The sequence below is a fragment of the Sus scrofa genome, chromosome 12 (assembly GCF_000003025.6).
Source record: "Sus scrofa isolate TJ Tabasco breed Duroc chromosome 12, Sscrofa11.1, whole genome shotgun sequence".
Taxonomy (NCBI): Eukaryota; Metazoa; Chordata; class Mammalia; order Artiodactyla; family Suidae; genus Sus; species Sus scrofa.
Window position 1 is genome coordinate 50,582,389 of NC_010454.4, and position 20,414 is coordinate 50,602,802.

The 20,414-nt window shown below is 59.5% G+C and overlaps 1 protein-coding gene across 3 annotated transcripts; it reads right to left on the minus strand.

Moving 5' to 3' along the window:
* SMTNL2 (smoothelin like 2) lies at window positions 240–20,342 on the minus strand. Of its 3 annotated transcripts, none has more exons than XM_003131889.5 (8): window positions 19,833–20,342; window positions 12,726–12,816; window positions 12,011–12,241; window positions 10,977–11,037; window positions 10,089–10,268; window positions 8,917–9,034; window positions 8,375–8,526; window positions 240–1,181 (listed from the first exon to the last, which is right to left on the minus strand). In XM_003131889.5, exons 1-8 carry the CDS (start codon window positions 20,220–20,222, stop codon window positions 1,055–1,057), a joined length of 1,350 nt encoding a protein of 449 aa, XP_003131937.2. In that variant the 5' UTR covers window positions 20,223–20,342; the 3' UTR covers window positions 240–1,054. The 3 variants fall into 3 exon arrangements, with proteins under 3 accessions (XP_003131937.2, XP_013836688.1, XP_005669192.1); XM_013981234.2 differs by having other exon boundaries at window positions 10,089–10,283; XM_005669135.3 differs by having other exon boundaries at window positions 10,089–10,271; window positions 19,833–20,341.

Genomic DNA, 20,414 nt, shown 5'->3' on the forward strand with positions numbered 1-20,414 from the left:
GGACAGAACTGTGTGGGGAACTTTGCGTCCCTCACGCCTTCGATGACACGGAGATGGGGGACTGCCTGGCAAATGCAGAAACAGCAAATGGGCTTTTCAACTTTCTGGGTGGCGATTTTTGGCACAGAAACAGTTAAGGTGGGGATTTAAGTGGATTTTCATTTGGCAGGTGTGTGCAATCTTATTCCCAGCCGCCCCCCTCCCCTCCATCTCCCCAACAGAAAGAACAAATCCCAAGCGAGGTGCGACACACAGCTTTTTATGTACAAACGGTCAATGGTACATACAGATGGAATTACTTCTTATAAATATCTGTAGCAAATCCCCTAAAAAAGAGAGCTGTGAATAAAAACGACCTCGCAGCACCAAGGGCCAGTCCTTCCCTAAAAGGGTTAACTCCCGAGCGCCTATTCTTAGCCAAACCCTTGTGGGGCCCCCTGGGAAGGACAGGAACACTCTGGGACCAGGCGAGAGCCTTCCCATCTCCCCAGAGAGCCGAGGTGACTTGAAGGTCATCTGCTGCCCAGGACCTGGGAGTGATTAAAAGGTTTCTTCCCAAGACTTCGGTGTTCTTTGTCAAGCTGCTGATTAAGCGTCTCTGTTTCCTGGCAGTGGCCCAGAGGGAGGGAGGAAAGGAACCTACGATAGTGGGAGGAAGTAGAAAACGCTGGGTATTTTGATTACAAAAACCAAACCAAACCAAAACACCACTTGGTAATCAACGCAACCCTGTAAAGCCACTGGATCCAGTTCAGCAGAGGGAACCGTGTGATTCAGCCTTCTGGAATCTATCGACGAGCTTTTTTTTTTTTTTTTTTTAAAGGAATTTCTTAGCACCAATGTCTCTCTCTGGTAACATTTCCTTGCGTGGGAGCGCAGCTCAGCAGCTCAGCAGTCCTATCCATGGGTAACGGGGAGCGCAGCCACAGGGCACAGGCCAAACGCGCTCTCACACCCGAATGCAACTCTTGGGGGCAGGGGGATCATGACTCGGTTACACAGGCAGCCCCGTGGTCTCCTGGTGCGGGGGTTGGCTCTCCAGCCCCAAGGGGCTTCACTCAAAGCGACGCAGGTGGTTGTACAGAGACTGGACGTAAGTGAAGACACACATGGGGTCCGGCTTTCGGCCCATCAGCATCATGTCCTCCACCTCAATGAGGCGCTCGCAGTTGGCCAGGTTCCTGAAACACAGAAGCCCCATCAGAAGCCTGCCCTGCCCAAGGATGGCACTCCGGCCAGAGCTGGGGGCTCCCAGGGTCCCCAGCAGAGAATTCACAAAACCCCCGAAGAGCCTCTCGGGTGGCTTAGCCTCACACCGTGGTTCCCGAGATCCCACATCCAAGAACCACCCTCACGACTCGTGTTTCTCCTTAACCAGACCGACTTTAAATCTTCAGTGAAATTCAATTGCACTTTCAGGTTTCCCTAAATTAAGGGCTCCTAAAAATGTCATTTTATTCATCAGATCTGTATGCATCAAAAGACTGGTTTTATTAATAGAAACTGAGTTCCAAAATTAAATTTCACTGAAAAAAATCCAATGTATATCAGCAGGATACAGAAAATCGGCCGAGACTAAAAACAAGTATAAAATGAAGTGAAAAATAAATTCACCTGTAGGCCTAGATCACTGGATTTAATTTTTTTTTTTAAACCATGACCCACAGCGTTTTCATCCTGAGTCAGCACACAAATACATATACGTGGAAATAAAGTTTCACAAAAATGCCAACCCTTTCTACAGCTCATATTTTCTCTATATTTCATCTGTTTATCTCCCCGCTTTTTTTTTTTTTTTTCCCCAAATGCTGGTCATGAGCACTAGACTGATTTTATTATCTACTCGAGGGTCACAACTCAAATTTTAAAACTGCTTAAAAACCCATCTTGTGAGGCATGCAACCCCCCACCCCTTCCCCGCCCCCAAAGGGCCCTGGGCCTCATGCTCTGGGAAATGCTGGTTTAACTTGTGGCCTGCCAGTGGAGATGCTGTGCAAACTGGGGCCTTTCACTGGGGCTGGGAAAAAACAAAACTGTTCCCTCCTCTGTTCCCAGATGGGAGGGGGCATTGAAGGTCCGGGATTCAAGGTCTCGTGGAGGCGGGGAGATGAGCATTTGTCTTTATGGGACACAGCACTGGGCATCTTAGCGCTGCCCTGGGAAGTAAAAGCAGGGGTTCTCTGCAAAGCCCAGCAATGCTGCTCCCCCTGGGCTCAAGATGTGGCCTGTCTGACCTTATCAGGCCAAAGCAAAAGGCCCCAAATGACAGCACTTGGTCCAATCATCAGTGTCCTTCCTTCCACGGCTGTGTGGTCTCTTGTAGTTCTGGGGTCCCCCATCTCTTTGCCCCCATCTCTGTAAGTGCACGAGGGTCACGTCCACCAGCTCCATCCTTCCTAGCAGGACACTTAACTTCGGGGGGGGCCCCTCGGGTTCCCCCCCCCCCCGCCGCCCCCAGAATAACAGCCACTTCACAGGGCAGGGGTGTGGGAGGGAGGATTCATGAGCTACGCAAACCCGCTGGAAGGGTGTGTGGGACGCAGAAGGAGCTCAGTTAACATTGGCAATGACTACTGTTGCTGGTTGTTGTTTTTCCTGACCTGAGATTTTTTTAAATTAATGTATAGTTGATGTACATTGTGTCAATTGCTGCTGTACAGCAAAGTGACCCAACCATACGTATATATACATTCTTCTTCTCATATTCCATCCTGTTCTATCCCAAGAGATTGGATACAGTTCCCTGTGCTATACAGGGTGTTTTGATTTGTTTTTGCCACACTCATGGAATGCAGAATTTCCAGGGCCAGGGATTGAATCCATGCCATAGCAGTGGCAAAGCTGGATCTCTAACCCACCGAGCCACCAGGGAGCTCCGTACTATTGCTGATTTTATCATCATGCTTCGATCGAAACAGCAGAGTAGATCATCAGGGTAAGGTGGTCCAGTGGGAACTCTAAGTATGCGGGTTTGGATCTGCCCATCACTTCATTTTTCCATGCCATTTCCTTGATAGAAAATCAGCCTCCCACCTCTGCTCCCCGTGGGCCTTGTTCTTGCTGGGAGGTGGTGTGTTGACACACGCCTTGTACCCCAAGCAACTGCTACCAGTCTCCACCGGCTCCTGGCCTGCGTGTTCCAAAGGCAAGCGCCGTAACACTAGCACGGCCCCACCTGTGCTGCTGGCTTGACCCCAAGCCTCCTATCAGAAACCACAGTGAGGGTGAGACACGATCCGCCCTGAGTCCCACGGCCTCCTCCCCCCTTGGTCTGGAGCAGGCGGCCTGCAAGGGAGTCCAACAGCTTTGTGGGGTGGCGAGTGGTTCTGGCCGGATGAACAGGCACCCTGGCTCCCAGGACGGGCTGGGCAGGGCTGTGTCAGAGAAGCCAGTGCTCCGACAAGGCTGCGCACACAAAGGTGCTTTGTTGATAGTCGAGGAGGATTCAAACTCCGAGTTCCTGGGGAGGCCAGGGCCTGAGTTCACCTCCGCCAGCTTTCAGGTAGCATCTGATATCCGCAGCGCACGGGGAGCTCCCTCCCTCCCCCTTCTCTCCCAGGGCTGCCTTCAGAAGCTCCCAGCTCTGCACAAGTGCCCAGGTTTCATTCCGATAGCAGTGGCCTTGGCAATCCCCCAGAATATGAGGGCAGCATCAGAACCCTAAACCTCCACCTTGGAAGAGAACTGCAATGTCACTTTCTAAACAGCTGCTTGGGAGTTCCCCTTGTGGCTCAACAGGTTACAAACCTGACTAGCATCCACGAGGACGAAGGTTCGATCCCTGGCCTCGCCCAGTGGGTTAAGACTCCAGCGTTGCTGTGGCTGTGGTGTAGGCCGGCAGCTGTAGCTCTGATCTGACCCCTAGCCTGGGTAGTTCCATATGCTGCGGGTGCAGGCCTAAAAAGCAGAAAATAAAAAATAAACACCCTCTCGCCAGTACCAGCCATTGGGGGAAGGCCTTGCCTCTTCCTGCTCACCTCCTGGTCCAGGGCGGGGGCCCTAATTTCCTCCAGGGACAGTTCCCATCCCTCTGCACGTGGCTCTGGCCATGAGACATTTGCCCTCACCACGTCTCTTGGGCCTTCTGGCCGCTTGGTACATTCTACCTGTTGGCCCCACAAGGCTATTTCTCAACCTAATATTTTCCCCCCACTGAAGAGCCCTTTACTTGTTAGAAAGGAACCTGCACATCCATGTCTCTCCCTGAAACTGGCTATGTCTGGTTCCTGCACCCCACAGCCCCCAAAGGATACCAGGGACCCTCTCCCCCGAGCTGGTTCTGGCTTTTCTCTAGCCCTCTTCATGGAATTGCTGGCTCATTCCACATGGTGTCTAACCTGCACAGAGAGAAGAGGCTGCCTGCCCCTTTCTTCACACTAGAGGTGGCGTCACCCTCCCAGGGCCGGGATGACAGCCCTGCCCCCGCCCAGGGTGGCTGTCAGGATGGACGCTAAGGCCTGACCTTGGCATCTCCCTCCCACCCCCAGATAGGAAGCCGTGGGCCAGGTGCTGGCTTCCCCAGCAAACCACCAGGGGACCCCACCCCACTCCACCCGGCCACGGTGATAATGACAAGATTCCTAGAAGCTGTGGACACTGCTTGTGAGATGAGAAAAGGAAAATGAGGATCAACACTGACGTTTCAAAAAACAGTCTGGTCCCAAAATACGAGAGGCCCCGACGGCCTTTTCAATGAAAACAAAACTGCTTTTGTGAAAATCATACCAGCTTGTTTGAAACGATGCCAACAGCACGGAATAACTGCCCAAAGGAGAAAGTGCAAATGATTTCAAAGGTCACCGCAGGGCAAGAACCCGAGCTGGCGTTTGCCTACTACCAGTTGGAAATGAGTTTACGTCGCCCTCCCTTGTGTGCGGCTAAAGGGGGTTGGAGGGTTTTCTCCTCCTATTCCCTATGGTGACCTGCACGGCTGGCCTGGAGGTGGTTGGAGGGGGTAGCTGCAGGGTTATTTTTATTTGGTTAAGCCTTCTCTAAATGCAGCCCGGGATGCCAGGGCCCGGGGGAGTCTCCTATCTGGTTTTGGAGACACATGAGCTCTACAAATAGCCTGAAGCTCCTTCTGCTGCGTTGTAACCTGAGAGCAGGATACATTCCCCATGGGGCAGGCGGGAGCCGCAGCTGCCCGGCCACCCCCGGCCTGCCCTCGGCCTGGGGAAGTGGGGAGAAGGGTGCAGAGGGTCAGGCTCCCCGAATGCGGGCTGGTCCTCCCGCTTTCCAAGCCCTGCACACCTGTCCAACAAGGGGAGCTCCCTCTGCTGTCAACACCGCATCGCTCACACAGATTAGGCCCCCGGGGAATCTTCAGGACCATAAATTAATGGGGGGGGGGGCAGTTGGGAGGAACAGCACAAACCACTCCGACTCCACAGTTTCCCGACTCGGGCTCTGTGCTTTGAAGGCCCTTGCTCACGAAAGGGTCTGGGAACAACTCCTTTTTGATGTGAAGTGAACCTAAGGTTTGGGGCCTCTGTCTGTGTCCTCTTTCCCTTTTCAAAGGCTGTGCCTTCATCAGAGCCCAGGCTCCGGGCACCCCACGCTGCCCACTCACACCTTCGGTCTCCTTCCGTCCTGCTGTCTGGCTCTCCACGCAACAGCCCCCCCCACCCCCCCAGGGTCTGCCTGGCTTTTGCTGGCAAACCTCAGGACTGTTAAGACACGGGCGGGTAGCCTGAAGTTTCCATCCCAGCTCAGCAGTTAACGAACCCGACTAATATCCATGAGGACGCAGGTTCATTCCTGGGCCTCGCTCAGTGAGTTAAGGATCCGGCGTTGCTGTGAACTGTGGTTTAGGTTGCAGACCTGGCTTGCAGCAGGCTCACGGCTGTGGCTGTGCTGGCAACTGCAGCTCTGATTGGACCCCTAGCCTGGAAACCTCCTTATGCCGCGGGCGCGGCAATAAAAAGCCAAAAAAAAAAAAAAAAAAAAAAAAACCAACCCAACACTGGTAGCCAGTATCTTCGTATAGGTGTCCCTGTACTTTCTTTACAGCTTTTTGAACCTGCTTATTGTCCAAGAAACCAGATGAGCCACGCTGCTGAGGCCCAGGAGGCTGAGGCAGGCAGGCCCCGAGTCCCAGGCTCTCCCCCATGTACCTGTGCGCTAACCTCCTGGAGGACTCAGGCGCAAGGCACCTTCCCAGACTCAGAGCTGAGCTCCCACACGGGCCTGCTGTGGGCGCCCCTCCCTGCCCCCTGCAGTCAGTAGAAAAGCAAGAACTCATCTCAGGGGCCTGGGGACCACCCTCCCTTTCCCAGGGCTGGGAGCAAGCTCAGGCCTTGGGGCTGCAGGGCCAAATTTTCACCCTGACGTCCACGACGTCTGCTCTGGGCAGGCAGGAGGGAGGCATAACTTGAGCAGGCAGGCGGGCGCCCCCTCCTGCCCCCAGATCGGGGATAGGAGAAACATCTGTTTGGTGTCTGGAGAAATCCGTGAGCTCAAACCTCGTGCTGGGAAAGCATGGCCACGGATTGCTCCGGCTCTGGATGCCAAGAGAAGCTGTGCTCCCGGCAAGCTCGAGTGCAGGGCCACCACCCAGGGGCTCAGGGCCCCCCTCTCCCTGCCGCAGCCAGCCTGGCCCAGGGCTGAGGGTGACCAAGGCAACCAGGGACTGAGCTGGCACCACTTGGCCCAGTGGACTTGATGGAGAAAACCTCTGTCAGCCGAGCGTGGCCTCGCCCAGCCGGCTGGGGCTCAGGGTGCCCACGTCAAGCCCTGGCCCTACACTTGGTGACAGCCTGCTTTTTTGACAGTCACCCTTTCTAGGCTTCCAGGCATCTGGGCCTCCTCCTGGGGGAGGCGCCCCCTCCCCAGCATCGGGCCGTTACACTTGGCTCGACTTCACCGGCGTCTGGAACTGGTTGTATAACACACTCCATCCTAAGCTGTTTCTGCAATTAGGATGACAGCTAATCCCAAGCAGCCAAGAAAGAGAAGGCTTTTAAAGTATACAAGGAATTCTTCTGACCCCAAGGGGGCCAAGGGTCCAGCACGTCCACGGAGACAGGGGGGGATACCAGTCCTCCCACAGCTCAGGCCAAGCTGCTCTGAGCCTCGGTCCCGGTCCCCCTTCTGCCGGCAGAGCGAGACAGATGGGCGAGGCTGGCGGTACCAAGGACGGGGCGCCAACCCCTGTGAGCGCCAACCCCTTCCCGGGCCTGGCTGCGGCGTAGGACAGAATTGGGATAGGGGGCGAGGCTGCAGGGAGGCTCCTATAACTCAACCAGCACCTGAGAGCGGCTCCGCGTCTCAGGCATCGGGGCTACAAACAAGATGCGAAGGAAGTCAGGCACGCGCCGACAGGGGTGGCTCACCCCACCAGGCACAAAGACGGGAAATGCAGCTTTGGGGAGGCCTTCCTGCCTTCCCCTTAATGCCATGAAGCTCAGCCGCAGGCAGCCCTTAACACCCCCATCTCTGCCCCGTGCCCGCCCTGTGTGTATGGGGTGGGGGCGGTGACAGGCCACAGCGAGGCTCCCCTGCCCTTCAGCTTCTGTTCAGCTCACAGGAGGCCCTGGTGAGGGCAGAGCATTTACTCCCTCAGCTCCCTCCCTGCCAGGTCACTGTGAACCGGTCACACGCCCTGTCCCCAAAGCACAGCTCCCATCAGCCCGCCTTCTCCATAGAGCTATTCTCCACCCCTGGCTCACCCCTCGCTCCTACCCACACTCCTGCAAGGAATTCCTTTGTTAACCTCACCTCCCTTACTCAGTGTGAATGCTTCCCCCAGGGCCCTGAGTGATACATCCATTTCTGCCACCCTCTTGATGCCCAGGGGTAGCCCTCAGCCTATAACCAATCCCAGGAGGCTCTGAGAGCCTCCTGACCCCAGAATAACCCACGCCACCTCCCATCTTCCCCCATGAGCGGGTCTTAAGAAGGCAGGCAATTCCATACAAATACTAGAATGATATATAGAGAAGCAACATCTACCTACTGGAGAAGTTTGCCATGTCCCCCAGGAAGCTATTATTCCGTGTCCTGCTCATCAGCAGCTGGGACTCACCCAAGCAACCACATCTCTCCACCAGCCTGGAGGACAGGCACAGGGCCCTGGGGGACCCTGTTCCACTGCCCCGCACGCCCTGTCTGTGGCTGGTCTTGCCAGCCTCTGGGCAGGTGCATGAAAAGAGGAAAGCCCGGCTATACCACTGAGTGCCAGGTGGTCCAGGCAAACCCCACTCCTGGCCAGCCTCTCCATCTGCACAGGAGGCGACAGGCGGGGTGGGGTGGGGGGGCGGGGGGCAGCCCTCAAGGCTCCCAGCTCTGCGGACGGCTGCTCCCAGCCCACCCGCCTCCGTGCTCAACACCAGGGAGAACTGGGCCGGGCCGGTGGGACCACCACACGCATACTCACTCGGCCATGGTGAAGGCCAGCTCGAAGTTCTGCCGCCGCTGCGTGGGGCTCAGGGCGTTGTAGTCGAAGGCGTCAGGGAAGAAGGAGTGCACCAGGGCGCAGAAGGCCATGCCGTCACTCCAGCTGGAGGAGAAGTTCTGCAGGTCCACGTGCTGTGAGGCCAACGCAGGGAGGTGAGGGGGTACGGTGCCCGTCTCAGCTTCCCCGCCGGATACAACCCCTCACGCAGGGCCTCCCAGCCCTTTCCCACTGTCCCCCCGCCGCCCCATTCACCCAGCTCAGCAACAAGCCCTGATCGCCAGCCTCACCCCGTTGGGTGCACCAGACAGTCTGCTCAGGCCCCAGCATGGGATTCCCGGGACTCCGAGCACCAGCTGCTGGCCGCTGGAGACAGCCTGGGAGGGCAGAGTCTCTGGGGCTCCTAGCCCTCCGCCCCAGCCTAGGGTCCCTGCCTGGCCAGGGGAATGAGAATGAATGGGGAGGAAGGGAGGGTGATGCCTGCTCCAGCCTCTGGCGGGGGTCCCGGGCCGGGCCTGGCTCACCTGGTAGCCGAGCGTCTTGCTGCGGCACCACTCGAGCAGGATCTGCTTGATGCTGCTGGCACTGGCCACCCCGAAGCTCTGCGAGCGCTTCAGCTTTGCCCGGGTCTCACTCCGCCCCCTGCAGAGAGAGGGCAGGCCTGCTGGGGGCTGGGGGCTAGGGGCTGCCCCTTGGCTGCCCTCTTCTCCGAGAACACGCCCCTGCCCTGCTCCTCCAGGTAGCACACAACCTGACCCCACACCCATATCCAGGCATGAGCCCTGCATCCCAGGGCACGGCTGCCCATGATGGAGTCTGGCAGGACTCGCCCCCCTCCAGCCTCCTGTTTATTCTCGCACTGGCGAGCCTGGGGCAGTGGACCTGAGCCCGCATGGACTATGACCTTGTCCTCTGCCTGGAATGCCCTCCGCACTTCCATCTTCCCACCCCTCCTCTGGGCCTCCCTTTGGGGCTGCCCCCATGGGTCTTTCCTAGCCTGGAGAGGGGGTTCCCTTCCCTGGGCCCCAGGGAGACGCCTTAACGGCCACGATCAGGTTTTCTGGGTCAGTGGGACACTTCCTGGGTCTGTGCCTGTCACTCAAGTCAGAGCTTTGGGAGCTGGGGCTGGGGGAGGGGTCGCTACATCATAGGCCTGGGCGGCACCCTACACGCCAGAGGCATCAATACTACCCACTGACAGGAGGGCTGGATCAATGTGCAAAGGGGGGCCCCTCTCTAGCACGAGGGGGGGTTGAGCTGTGATGGGGGCCAGCGGACCCCTGGGTCTTGCTGTGTCACCTCCCAGCTCCTGCTGGGAGTCCCGGCGACTGTCCTCTGGTCTCCCCAGTCATACCCCGAAAACGACGTCTCTAGCTGGGTGGGGAAGGTGGGTGTGAGGGCGTCCGGGGCCGCTTGGGGACGAGGGGGAGGGGGCTGGGCTCTCATCAGGCTTGGCCTGGCTCCCTGCCCCACAGCCTCTCCTCCCTACCACAGGGACCACTTGTCCCTCAGCCCGCCCCGTCGTCAGCCCGATCCTGTGTCTTGTCCTGGAGGCCACCTCTGAGGGCATGGCCCTGGGGGAGCAGGACAGGGCTGGCCTTGCTGTGCCTGCCAGACCCTAGTCTGGGTTCTGATCTACTCTGGGGGCTCAGGCTGATCTGGGTTGCGGGGGCAGATGTGGTGAGAGCATCCGTACTTGCCCGCTGTATCCTGCTCCCATTTCTCAAACAACGCCTTCCGGGCCTGTGCCCCCGACGTTCGGGGCAGAGTCTGCGACCTCACCAGCTCCCGGCGACGCTCCCCCTGCCGATGGGCCTGCGTCGTGGCTGGCGGCTGCGGGGATGGGGGCGACTGGGGCGGCGTCACCAGAGGTGGGCTGCTGTGGAGGGAACTGCCAAGTCAGGAACGTAGATGGACCGTCACTAGCTCAGAGAGGCCCCGGGTCCCCGACCCTACTCTGCCGAGTGGGGCTGCAGGCCGAGAGGAAGGACCCCTTGCTCCAGTGCCCAACTGGTTCTGCAGGTCTTCTGAACAGAGCTGTTGTCCACAGCAGGCCTGGCCGGTGGTGGGCCCCCTCTCTGGCCATAATCACCCCCTGGCAGGTGTCAATGCCTGGGACAGGCAGGGGCCCCGCTCCTTGCAGGAGGTGTACCCAGAACCAGGCCCACTAGGACCGGGCCTCCTCCCCACCATTAAAAAAGATCCCCTCTGTTCCCCCATCATACAGTTCACCAGAAAGTCACAACTCTCCAAGCCAGCTCTCACCCCCAGCCCCTGCTCCGATCACAGTTCAGTGGGCCTGGTGGAGCATGGGGACAACCACAGGCCAGGAGGCAGCTTGGGACCACAGGGTGGCCCTGGCAGACCTGCCCCAGCCCAGGGGCCTCTCCAGGGACCTTCTCAGCCACGGGCAGGAAGCACTGGGCTTGGCGGCGGGGCCCCAGCCAGGACGGATGAAGGCAAGGAGGTGATCCTTGCGCCAAGGAGAGTCAGCCTGGGAGCTTCCTGCAGGGGCCTGGGCAGCCTGGGCCCAAGGAGAAGCCCAAACGCTGCCTGGGGAGTGATGACAGGGGCCCTGACTCACCTGTCGTTGTTCCTGCTGGCTGTCAGCGTGGACAAAGACCTTGAGAGGGAAGAATTCTTCTCTGTCGGACAAAGGGAGGGAGAGAAATAGGAAACCCTGGGCTCAGGGAGGGCCGCCACTGCCCCCTCCCTACCTCCCTTCGTCTGACCCGGCCCCGTTTACCCAGCATCACTCGGGGCACAGGCAGGACCCCGGGGATAAGCTGGCCCTGCCTCGGCCAACAGCTGAGGAGAACGGCTGCCAGGAACACAGAGCAATGACATAAAAGAGGTCTTTTAGGAGTTCCCTGGTGGCCTAGCAGTTAAGGATCCAGTGTTGTCACTGCTGTAGCTCCGGTTCGATCTCTGGCCTGGGAATTTTTGTATGCCGTGGGCGCAGCCAAAAATACAGCTGCACCCATGGCATATGGAAGTTCCCAGGCTGGGGATCAAACCGGAGCTGCAGTTGCCGGCCTACGCCACAGCCACAGCAACGACAGATCTGAGCTGCATCTGTGACCTATGCCACAGCTTCCTTAACCCACTGGGTGAGGTCAGGGATCGAATCCACATCCTTGCAGACACTATGTCAGGTTCTTAATCCTCTGAGCCACAACGGGAACTCCCCCCGCCCGGCCCCAAAAAGTGGTCTTTTAAAATGTTCTCACCGCCTTTTCAGAGCACAGAGCCCAGGGCCTCCTGTGCTGCATCTCCCTCAAACTCTCTGTTTCTGGACCCTCCTTCTGGAAGCCCCCACAGCCCTACCCCGGGACACACCCCTGAGTCCCGACCACAGGCCCAGGGGACCAGGCCAAGCTGTGTGGGGTAGGAGACCGCCTTCTAACCACAGCCTCGACCTGCAGTAAAATCCAGTCATGTTCCATGGGGGATGATGCTACAGCATCTGTGTGAGAGGAGTCAGGGAAGATGGGCCCCATTTGATGGAGCAGAGCCAGGGAGGGGGTCCCGGTGACAGGTTGGGGGAGGCGGTGCTGGGCTCCTGCCAACCACCCCTGCCCTCCCTCCCACTCTGAGGCCACAGCCTCCTGCTCCTACCACTGGGACTGGGAGTCCAGGGTGTGGTGGCCTCGCTGGGGCTCCCCAGTTTGGCAGCAGACGTGGCCGAGAGAGCTGTGGCCGAGGTCTCCCCAGAGAACCTCTCGGAGACGCGCGTGACGGCCGTGACTGGCTGGTGAGGCAGGCGCAAGGACAGGCTCACGGGGCGAGGCTTGGGGGGCTCTGGTGCTGGGATGGTTTGGGGAGCCTCTGGGGGTCCATCACCAAGACCTGGAACATGTGATGGGGTGGGGTGTCAGCCATGGCATCGATAGGGGCCTCAGACCTTCCCAGGAGGACTCTGGCCTCTGTGAGCCCCCTTTCCACCTCCTCCAGGAAGGCCTCCCTGACTTCCTCCTCCTACTGGGGACGCCTGGTGGCTCCAACCAGAGCTGACACTGGCGCCAACTTTCTCTCATGGACATTTGCCAATCAGTCCACTTCCTTCTCTGCTCAGGGCTTGGCTGATTCCTCAGCCCCTGCTTGCTTCCTCCAGAAACGGGGAAGCTCACGATCTGCTGAGATCGCTCATCTCCCTCTGTGTTTAGAAGTCTACTGCACACTGAATGAGGCTGCTCTCCTGGCTGTCTCTCCACTCACTGGGGTTCGGGTTCGAGTCCCCTGTCCCAGGCAAAGGATGGCCGGGCGCAGATGCATGACCGAGGCCCTGATCCCAAATCTACCCAGCTGGGCCGGCTCTGCCCTCAGCCCCTACCTGCCCCAGGCTGGTGCCCATTCTCGAAGATGCACGAGTTTGAGGTCCTTCTGGTCTCAGACCCACTGGCCTCGTCATGTTGATCCACGCTCTGTGGAGAGACAAACACCACGGAGGTCCAGTTCGCGGGGGCCAGCTGCCTGTCCCCCAAGTCACTCCCCCAGGCCCCTCCTGGTTCTGGCAGGGCAACCAACACTCAGCTTTCAGAGATACAGCCCCTGGGAGGTACAATGATGGGCCAAGGTCACTTAGGAAGCTGAGGTGGACGCAGCCCCAGCAGCTGAGCTCCTGGGAAGCAAACACCTCCACCAGGTTCATCCCAGACCCCCCAAAATACAGGGACAAAGGTCAAGACTGGGAGTTCCAAAAGAGTGTGTGAGGTGGCCCAACCCCCTGCCCTAGGCTGGACCAGATGCCTGGGGTTGGAAGAGCCTGGGCCCTGCTTGTGCGAGGGGCTGCCTGTATGAGAGCAGCCCAAATCCAGCGATAAAAGGTCCTTCTGGGCCAACAAGGGGCCCTGGAGCCCTCACGCTGAGGCCTTTTCATTGGCTGCAGGGTCGCAAGATTTGCCTGGATGTCCAGAGTTCAGGGGCCTGCCTGGCTTCACGTGGCGCCCCCATCCCCTCTGGGCTGCAGCAGTGGAGGGGGCGGGTGCACTGCACAGTGAGAGCCAAGACCAAGGGCCAGCAGGGGCACCTGGCATCCTGGCTGTGTGTGACCTGGGCCAGGTCTTGCCCTCTCTGGGTCTCAGCTTCCCTGTTTGAGATAAGGGACCAGGCTTTGCAAAGCCTCTACCATTTGAGATCAAGGGCCAAGCGTCAGGCCCTTTTTCTGAGCGTGCCACTTAACCCTACTTGCTTCTGTCTCCCCAGGTGGCTGCTGCCACACCATTGTACAGATGGGCGCTGAGGATGCAGAGAGGGGACATGTGCTGTCCAAGGTTACACAGTGACAAACGGCTGAGGTTTGTGGCCAGAAGGGATATTCTCCTCAACCTTGGCCCTGACCTTCTCACAGGGAGGGAGGCTGGAGGGCCCAGGGCATCTGTGAGGCTGGTGGGGGCTGCCTGGCAAGAAGGGGACAGAGGCGGCCCCCTATCAGGGGTTCTACAAAGAGCCCACGATGGGTGGCTTGAGAGGTTGGCTGTACCTCTCCTGAGACACCTCCAGACCAGCCCCCTGATCGACCAGCTTCCCAGGTGACAAAGGCCCTGTCCTGGCCTCCAACAGCTTAGCTTGTCACTGCAACCATTGCAAGAGGTGTCCACCTCGCCATGGGGGATCAGTCTGTAGGGGAGCCAGGACCGCGAGCAGAAGGTGCCAACCCAGCAGGAGTGCGTGCCTAAGACCAACTTCAGCCAGCCCAGCGGGTCAGGGAGGGCCTCCCGGGGGAGGGGTGGCTGAGTCAGTCTAGGGGAAGCCAGGTGGATGGGGGGTAGAAGCCATTCCCAGAAGAGTGACCAGCGTCTGCCAAAGCGGATGGACATCAAAGTACCATTCTGATCTGGTGGCTGGAGAAGCACCACACAGCCCAAGGTGCCAGCCTCAAGAACTTGGACTTGACTCCTTGGACAAGAAGGAACGGAAGGTCATCAGCTCTGCGTTTTATGAGCATCCTCCAGAAGCCAGTGAGACAGTGGCAGAGATGGGGGTGGCCAGATGGCCAGTCACCTCACAAGGCCTCACTGGGGACCCAGGGAGGAGAGATGGGGCAGTGACAGAGTGAAGGACAAAAAGGACTCTGAGGTTTAGGGGGAGTAAGTGGACGTTGGAGGGAGGGGGACGTGTACTTCTTCCAAGCCTGGCTTTGGGCCTGGGTGACATCGGGGGGTGGGGTTGATGGGAAAAAAAGACTTCAATTGGGGACAGGATGAGTTTAAGGTGCCTCTGGGGCATCAGGCAGTTGAGGTCAGGAGATAGCTGGACATTTGAGTCTCAAATTTAAGTGGAAGGATGGTCAAACCACAGACAGACGAACAAGGGGCTCGCATCCAGAGCACAGCAGAGGCAGAGCTGGGAGGGGGCTGGCGGGGCCTGGGAAGGGCACCACATTTGCAGAGGAAATAAGCAGCAGCGGCCAGAGGGGGAGGAAGAAACCCAGACGGATGCTGAGAAAGGCAGGTGGACGCGCATGGAGGAGGCAGGCGTGTCAGTGGCTCCGAAGGCGGCCTCGGGGCCAGGAAAAGAAGGTCAAGACAAAAAGGTCCATTGGATTTAGCGAAAAAAGAGGTCCTTGGTGGGGGTGGGGGCAGGAGACAGCGCGGGGAGAAGCCCAGAGAGATGGAGACAACGCAGTAACTTCAGCCCCAAGGGGCGGGCAAGGGGTTTGAGGGGCTCTTCCAGATGGAAGATGTAGAAAACGTTTACAGGCTAAGAGAACAGCTCCAGCAGAGCGAGGGGACCCTCCGTGGGGCGGGGACCCTGGCGATGTGGGAGAGGACAGGACTGGAGCCTAGGCTTGGAGAGGAGGTGACCCCTCAACGTCCCATTCAGGAGGATGGAGCAAGAGGGGCCAGGCCCACTCACAGGAACAATTGGGGCGTGTCCTGGCACCCGAGAGTCGGGGGCACCCCTAGAGCCTAACCTGAAGCCAGTGCAGCAGCAGGAGGAGAGACAGCCAGTCCATCCTGAACCCCAGTTTCTGCTTGTCTCCAGGGCCCTCAGCTGTGGGGGCTCTGTGTCTCCCCCCACCCTACTCTGGTCCAACGGGTTCTACAGGTCTAGGTAGGGGCCTGGAGGCCTCAGGTGATGGTGAAACCTTTCCCAGGAATGTGGTCTCTCTAGGGGGCCCCCTAGATGCTGCAGCCCCACGCCCCCATGATGCCCCAGAGGACAAGATGTCACACTCAGACAGGAAGTGGGTGCTGGGCCAGCTGGATTCCTGCCAAGGGGTCTCCCAGCAAAGCAGGAGGGCAAGGGGATAGGACTAATTCACTCTAGCTGGGAACCGCTGCCCAGCCAAGGAAAGGGCTCTGCCCACGCCTCAGACCAAGGGGCTATTGGGAGGCTGGCCTCCAACCCAGTCGTCACCCAAGCTTTGGGGGTGGGGTCTCCCCTAACTTCACCCCCTGACTCAAGGCAGCAGCAGGGTTAAGGCTTGGGTCTCTTACCCCAGCCCAGGGCTCTGTCCACAAAGCACTCATGCCTTCCAAAGGCAAAGGACAACTCCAGACGAATTTGTGAAGCCAGACCCCCCGTCTTAGCCAGATGAGGGGGTGGGGCAGGGGAGGGTGGGGTAATTATTCCTGCGGGACCTGAGCCCCTCAACTGCAGAGCCAGGCCAGGATGCCCAAGCCCACCCATGGGACCCCCGGCACGCACCCCCAGTGGTCTTCCTTTGGTGGGTGCTGCCTGCTTTAGCCACAGGGAAGGGAGCCGAGGGGACCTCTGTGTGCTGGGGTCAGGGCAGAAGTCACCGAGGGCCCTGGGGATGAGACTGGTCCTGGGGAGCCAGCTCTAGCACCCCCGAGATCTGGGCTTTGTTTGAAGAAGGGGAGCCCAGGCCGGGAATGCTGGGGGAGAGGTGTGGGGGGGTCTGATTTCAGGGGCCCTCTTCCTGGGGAGGTTTTTCAACACTGTTGTGAGGGCAGGAATAATAGTCCAGCCATTCTCGGTGCTTCTGACCCGACCTGGGCTGGCGTGTGGACAGGGGAGCACGCTGGCGTGCCCTGCACAGCCCATATGTGGCTAGAACCCCATCCTGAGCCCCTAAGCCAGCTGCCCTGCCCTCCTCCTCCTTGCTCACACCAAGGTTTTAAAGACTCAATCCAAACTTCTCCCCACAGCGATTAACTTTCTTATCACACAGTGTCTGGGAAAGGAAGGCAGATAAGGCCAGTCTGGTTTCTTTCACTTTGGACCTCGATGCTGCTCCTGGCAGTCACTTCTGAGGGGCTCCACTGGCTCTGACATGGGGACCCAGTGGCTCTGAATCAACTGAGGCCATTTCCAGGGACCAGCTCTGGCACAGCCTCCTGGGCCAGGCCTGGCCTCAAGCTGCTGCCATCCCCTGCAGGGCCCCAGCCAGACCACAGCCGTGGCTCTGTGGACACTCTTAGAAACGGACTGGGCTGCTGTCGCTGTTATAACTCCCCAGACCGCTCAGCGCAGGGGCCCAATGGGGCTGCACCAACCACCCTTCGATACGAGGAAAGTCCCCAAGGCTTTATAGCAAATGCACCCAAAGCAGCTCCTGCATGCTCCAGGGTCTCAGGCCTCCTACTGGGTGTCCTTTCTGATGGCACCCGGCCTACGGCTCTGCCCTCCCCCTCCTCCCAGAGCCTCCCTGGCTACTCACTACCAAGCAAGGTCAAGGTTTGTGCACTCACAAGTGGATACCAGATCAGCTCTGCATTGAGTTAGGGCCTGTGTACACACGGAATACGACCCGCCTCCGACCCTCGCAGTCCCGTTTGAAATGGCAGGAAGCAAAAGGGTTTCAACAGAGGGTCTCTAGGTCTCATGGCCTGGAGCAGAGGGGGGCAGTGTAACACCAGCTGGCCAGCTGCCTGACCACCGCCACCGCTGGCTCTCCTGCATGGATAAGAGCCTCACGCCCAGATGCCCTAGTGACGCACACGCAGGAGTATGAGAGGCAAGACAGTCCCAGTGCCCAGCTGTGACACTGTCCGGTCTTGCCCTGGGGCCCCGGTTCCTTGTCTATGACCAAGCACCTGATCGCGAGCTGCCGGTCACAGCCCACGAGCAAAGATGTGCCTCTGCACAGCACCCCTCCCTGCCAGCAACTGGCTGGGAGCCAGGGTTGGTGCTGAGAGGTGGGCTGCAGGAGAAGTGGGGACCAGTGCCTTTGGTCAGGCAGGGGGAGCCTCTGACCCCACTGGTGACCTCGACCACCCTCCACCCCCAGTGCTCAGTTACACTTACATCTCCCCCTCCCTTCAGGCTTTTCTAAAGTCCAGATCCTACCCCCAACTCCATCCTCATCCCCCATCAGGCTGCAGCATCCCGGCTGACCCCCACCTTCTTCCAGAAGGACTCCCCTCTCTCAATGTCTAAGACTGGGCCTCCCAGGGCCTCCAAGCTCCCTGGCGGCAATTCGGCCTCTGTCCCGAGCTCTGGCCTCACCTTCTCTTTCTGCACGGCCACCCCAAAGACCCCACCCACTCTAGGGCTTCAACTGCCAGCTCTGCCCTGATGTCTCCCTAACCTCCAGCCTTGGCCACTCTCAGAACACCAATCCGTGACTGCGTCAGATCTGGGACCGCTTCCCCTGGATGTCCCACAGCCCCTTACCCTCTACACAACCCAAACGGACCCGGCATCTCCAGATCCGGGAGGTCACCAGATCTGTGACCCAGGAGTCCTCCTGCAGGGCCGTGCCCTCTGCCTACCCGCTCACATCCAAAGACGACCTCACCTGGCCTCCAAGGTGGCCCCGGCCCTCCCTCCACCCCCAGCACCCCATCTACGGCCGTCCTCTCTCCGTGGACCGTCACAGTGAAGTTACTCTGTCTCCAGCCACCCTCCAGCCCTCCATCCATCCTTGAGGGAGCTTGCTGGATACCAAGAGAGCCCTTCCCTCCCCTGCCCGGTGCCTCTCACCCACCACCCCCACAACCAAGAGGACTCGCTCACCCCACATGACTAGTGGCCAATTCCCACTGAAAAAACCTGGGCGACGGGACAGACTGCTCTCACATGTGTGTACGGATTCACGTACATGTTCATATAGGAGTCTGGGACTGTTTTTTCTAAAACATGGACAGCTGCTTCCATGAGCAAACAAGGAGCAAATGCGTGTTAAGATAAAACCTCAGAAACAGCCGATGACACAGTTTATGAGGCACGTGTGAGCTCACAGTGGTGATTTTATACCATGACCAAGCAGTGGTCCTGCTCCTGGGGCAGAATTAAGTGTATCCATATTTCTAGACAGTTCACACGGAGCCGTGGGTCATGCAGGGCGCACTCTCCCACCAGCGTGTTTAAGAACTTATCCTACCCCCTGGGCAATGCCTGGCCCCCTGGCCCAGCACTGGGGGCCTGCACAGCTCCCCCCTCCACACACAGTCCTTTCAGCCTGAGACTCCAGGCACAGTCCACACACCACTTCTTGTACGAGCAGCAGCAGGTCCTAGGCTTCCAGCATAAAACCAGCCCGGGGCACCCACTAGGATGGGACAATCGTGTTTGGGGCAGAACATCCGCTCTGGCTGCCCCGACTGTTGGTACTACTGGGTCTCGGGCCTCCAGGAGCAAATCTGATCCCTCTCTTCCAGGCTCTTGGAGGTGCAGCCCAGCCCACATAAGACATCTGAATGCCTAATGGACTGAACCAAGGAGGGAGAGCAGGTGCAGACTATTCAGACCCTGGAAACCCAACCCCGCAGCACATGCCTGGGCAGGGTGGAAGATCCCACCTAAGGGCCACTGCACACCCCATGGGAACATTCTAACCTGCCACTCCAGGAGGCCCACGCTCAAGGGAGTGACTGGTCCACACCAGCATCTGCCCCACCCCCATGCGGCCGTTCATTGACCCCAGAAATTTAGACTGCTCCGGGCTGGCTCCCCATGGTTCCCCCATCCCTTCCCCTTATGGTAAGGCTTTACCCCCTGCGAGTTCCCAAATGCCCTGGTGCACCCCAACAAACCGCATCTCCCCCCCCATCCACCCCCGCCCTCCCCCCAGGGGCTGGAGTTCTCAACCTGGGTTAATCAATAACCCCACCGCCCGTCAGGCCTCAGTGAAGCGGCAACACTCGGGGCACCGCAATGGAGCCGGGGGTTTGGGGGGGAGTTGCTGACCATTTCAACACACCAGCCAGGCCCTGGTTGGTGTTGAACAGTCAAGGGGCTGCACTTCAGCACCCAAGCCCTTACTGCCAAAGGACAGTGGCAACAGGCGGGTAGAACTCGGGGCAAACAGGACCCTGATGCAAAGAAGGGAGGGGGCCCGAGACAGGTGCAGCGGGCAGGCTAAGCTGGCGCTTCTCTGGATGGTGGCTGGACCCCCACGACTGAGTCGCAGCGGCGGGTGGCGGGTAGCCCTCAGCCCCGAAGGCGCACGCACTGGGGGACCTAGGAGTGGCAGGGGACCCGGCAGGGGAGACGCCCTCCTCCCGCGCCTGCGCTTCTCAAGGCTCACCTGGCTGCGGCCGGACAGCGAGAAGGTGGCGTGGCTGGCGAAGCGCGCAGTGCCCAGGCGGGGCGCGCGGTCCGGGACACTGGGCGCGGGCGGAGGGCTGGGCGTGCCGGGCGTGGGGGCCATCCCGGTCGCCAAGCCCAAAGCTTCCACCTGGCGCGTCAAGCGCTCGAGCTGCGCCTGTAGCCGCTGGTTGTCGCGCTGCAGTTCGGCCACCGTACGCGCCAGCGGCCCGGCCAGGCGCAGCGCCTCGGCCACGCGCTGCTCCACGCCGCGCTGCAGCCCCTGCATGTCCTCGTGTAGCGCGCGCACCGCGCCCTCCAGCGCCGCCTCGTAGCGGCCCAGCGCCTCGCGCACGGTGCGCGCCTCCTCGGCGTCGGGGGCAGGCTCCATGGCCGGGCAGGGGGCACGGGTCTCCGGGAGAGCGGGTCTGGTCCGGGAAACGCAGTCGAGCTCCACAGCTCCGTGCAGCGACTGGCAGCCCGGGGCCGGTTTGGCCCGAGGGGCGCCGAGAGGGGCGGACGGGGGGCGGGGCGGGCCCCGCGAGCCCGGGGACTGGGCGCCGCTCGTGGGCGGGGCCGCGTG

Excerpts from the sequence above, each read along its gene's own strand:
- SMTNL2 (XM_013981234.2), bottom strand. The coding sequence starts at position 20,222 with ATGGAGCCTGCCCCCGACGCCGAGGAGGCGCGCACCGTGCGCGAGGCG. Across the intron at positions 11,038-12,010 it reads CTGGACTCCCAGTCCCAGTG|AGAAGAATTCTTCCCTCTCA; the intron begins GTAGGAGCAGGA and ends TTTGTCCGACAG. Across the intron at positions 8,527-8,916 it reads GCAAGACGCTCGGCTACCAG|CACGTGGACCTGCAGAACTT; the intron begins GTGAGCCAGGCC and ends TTGGCCTCACAG.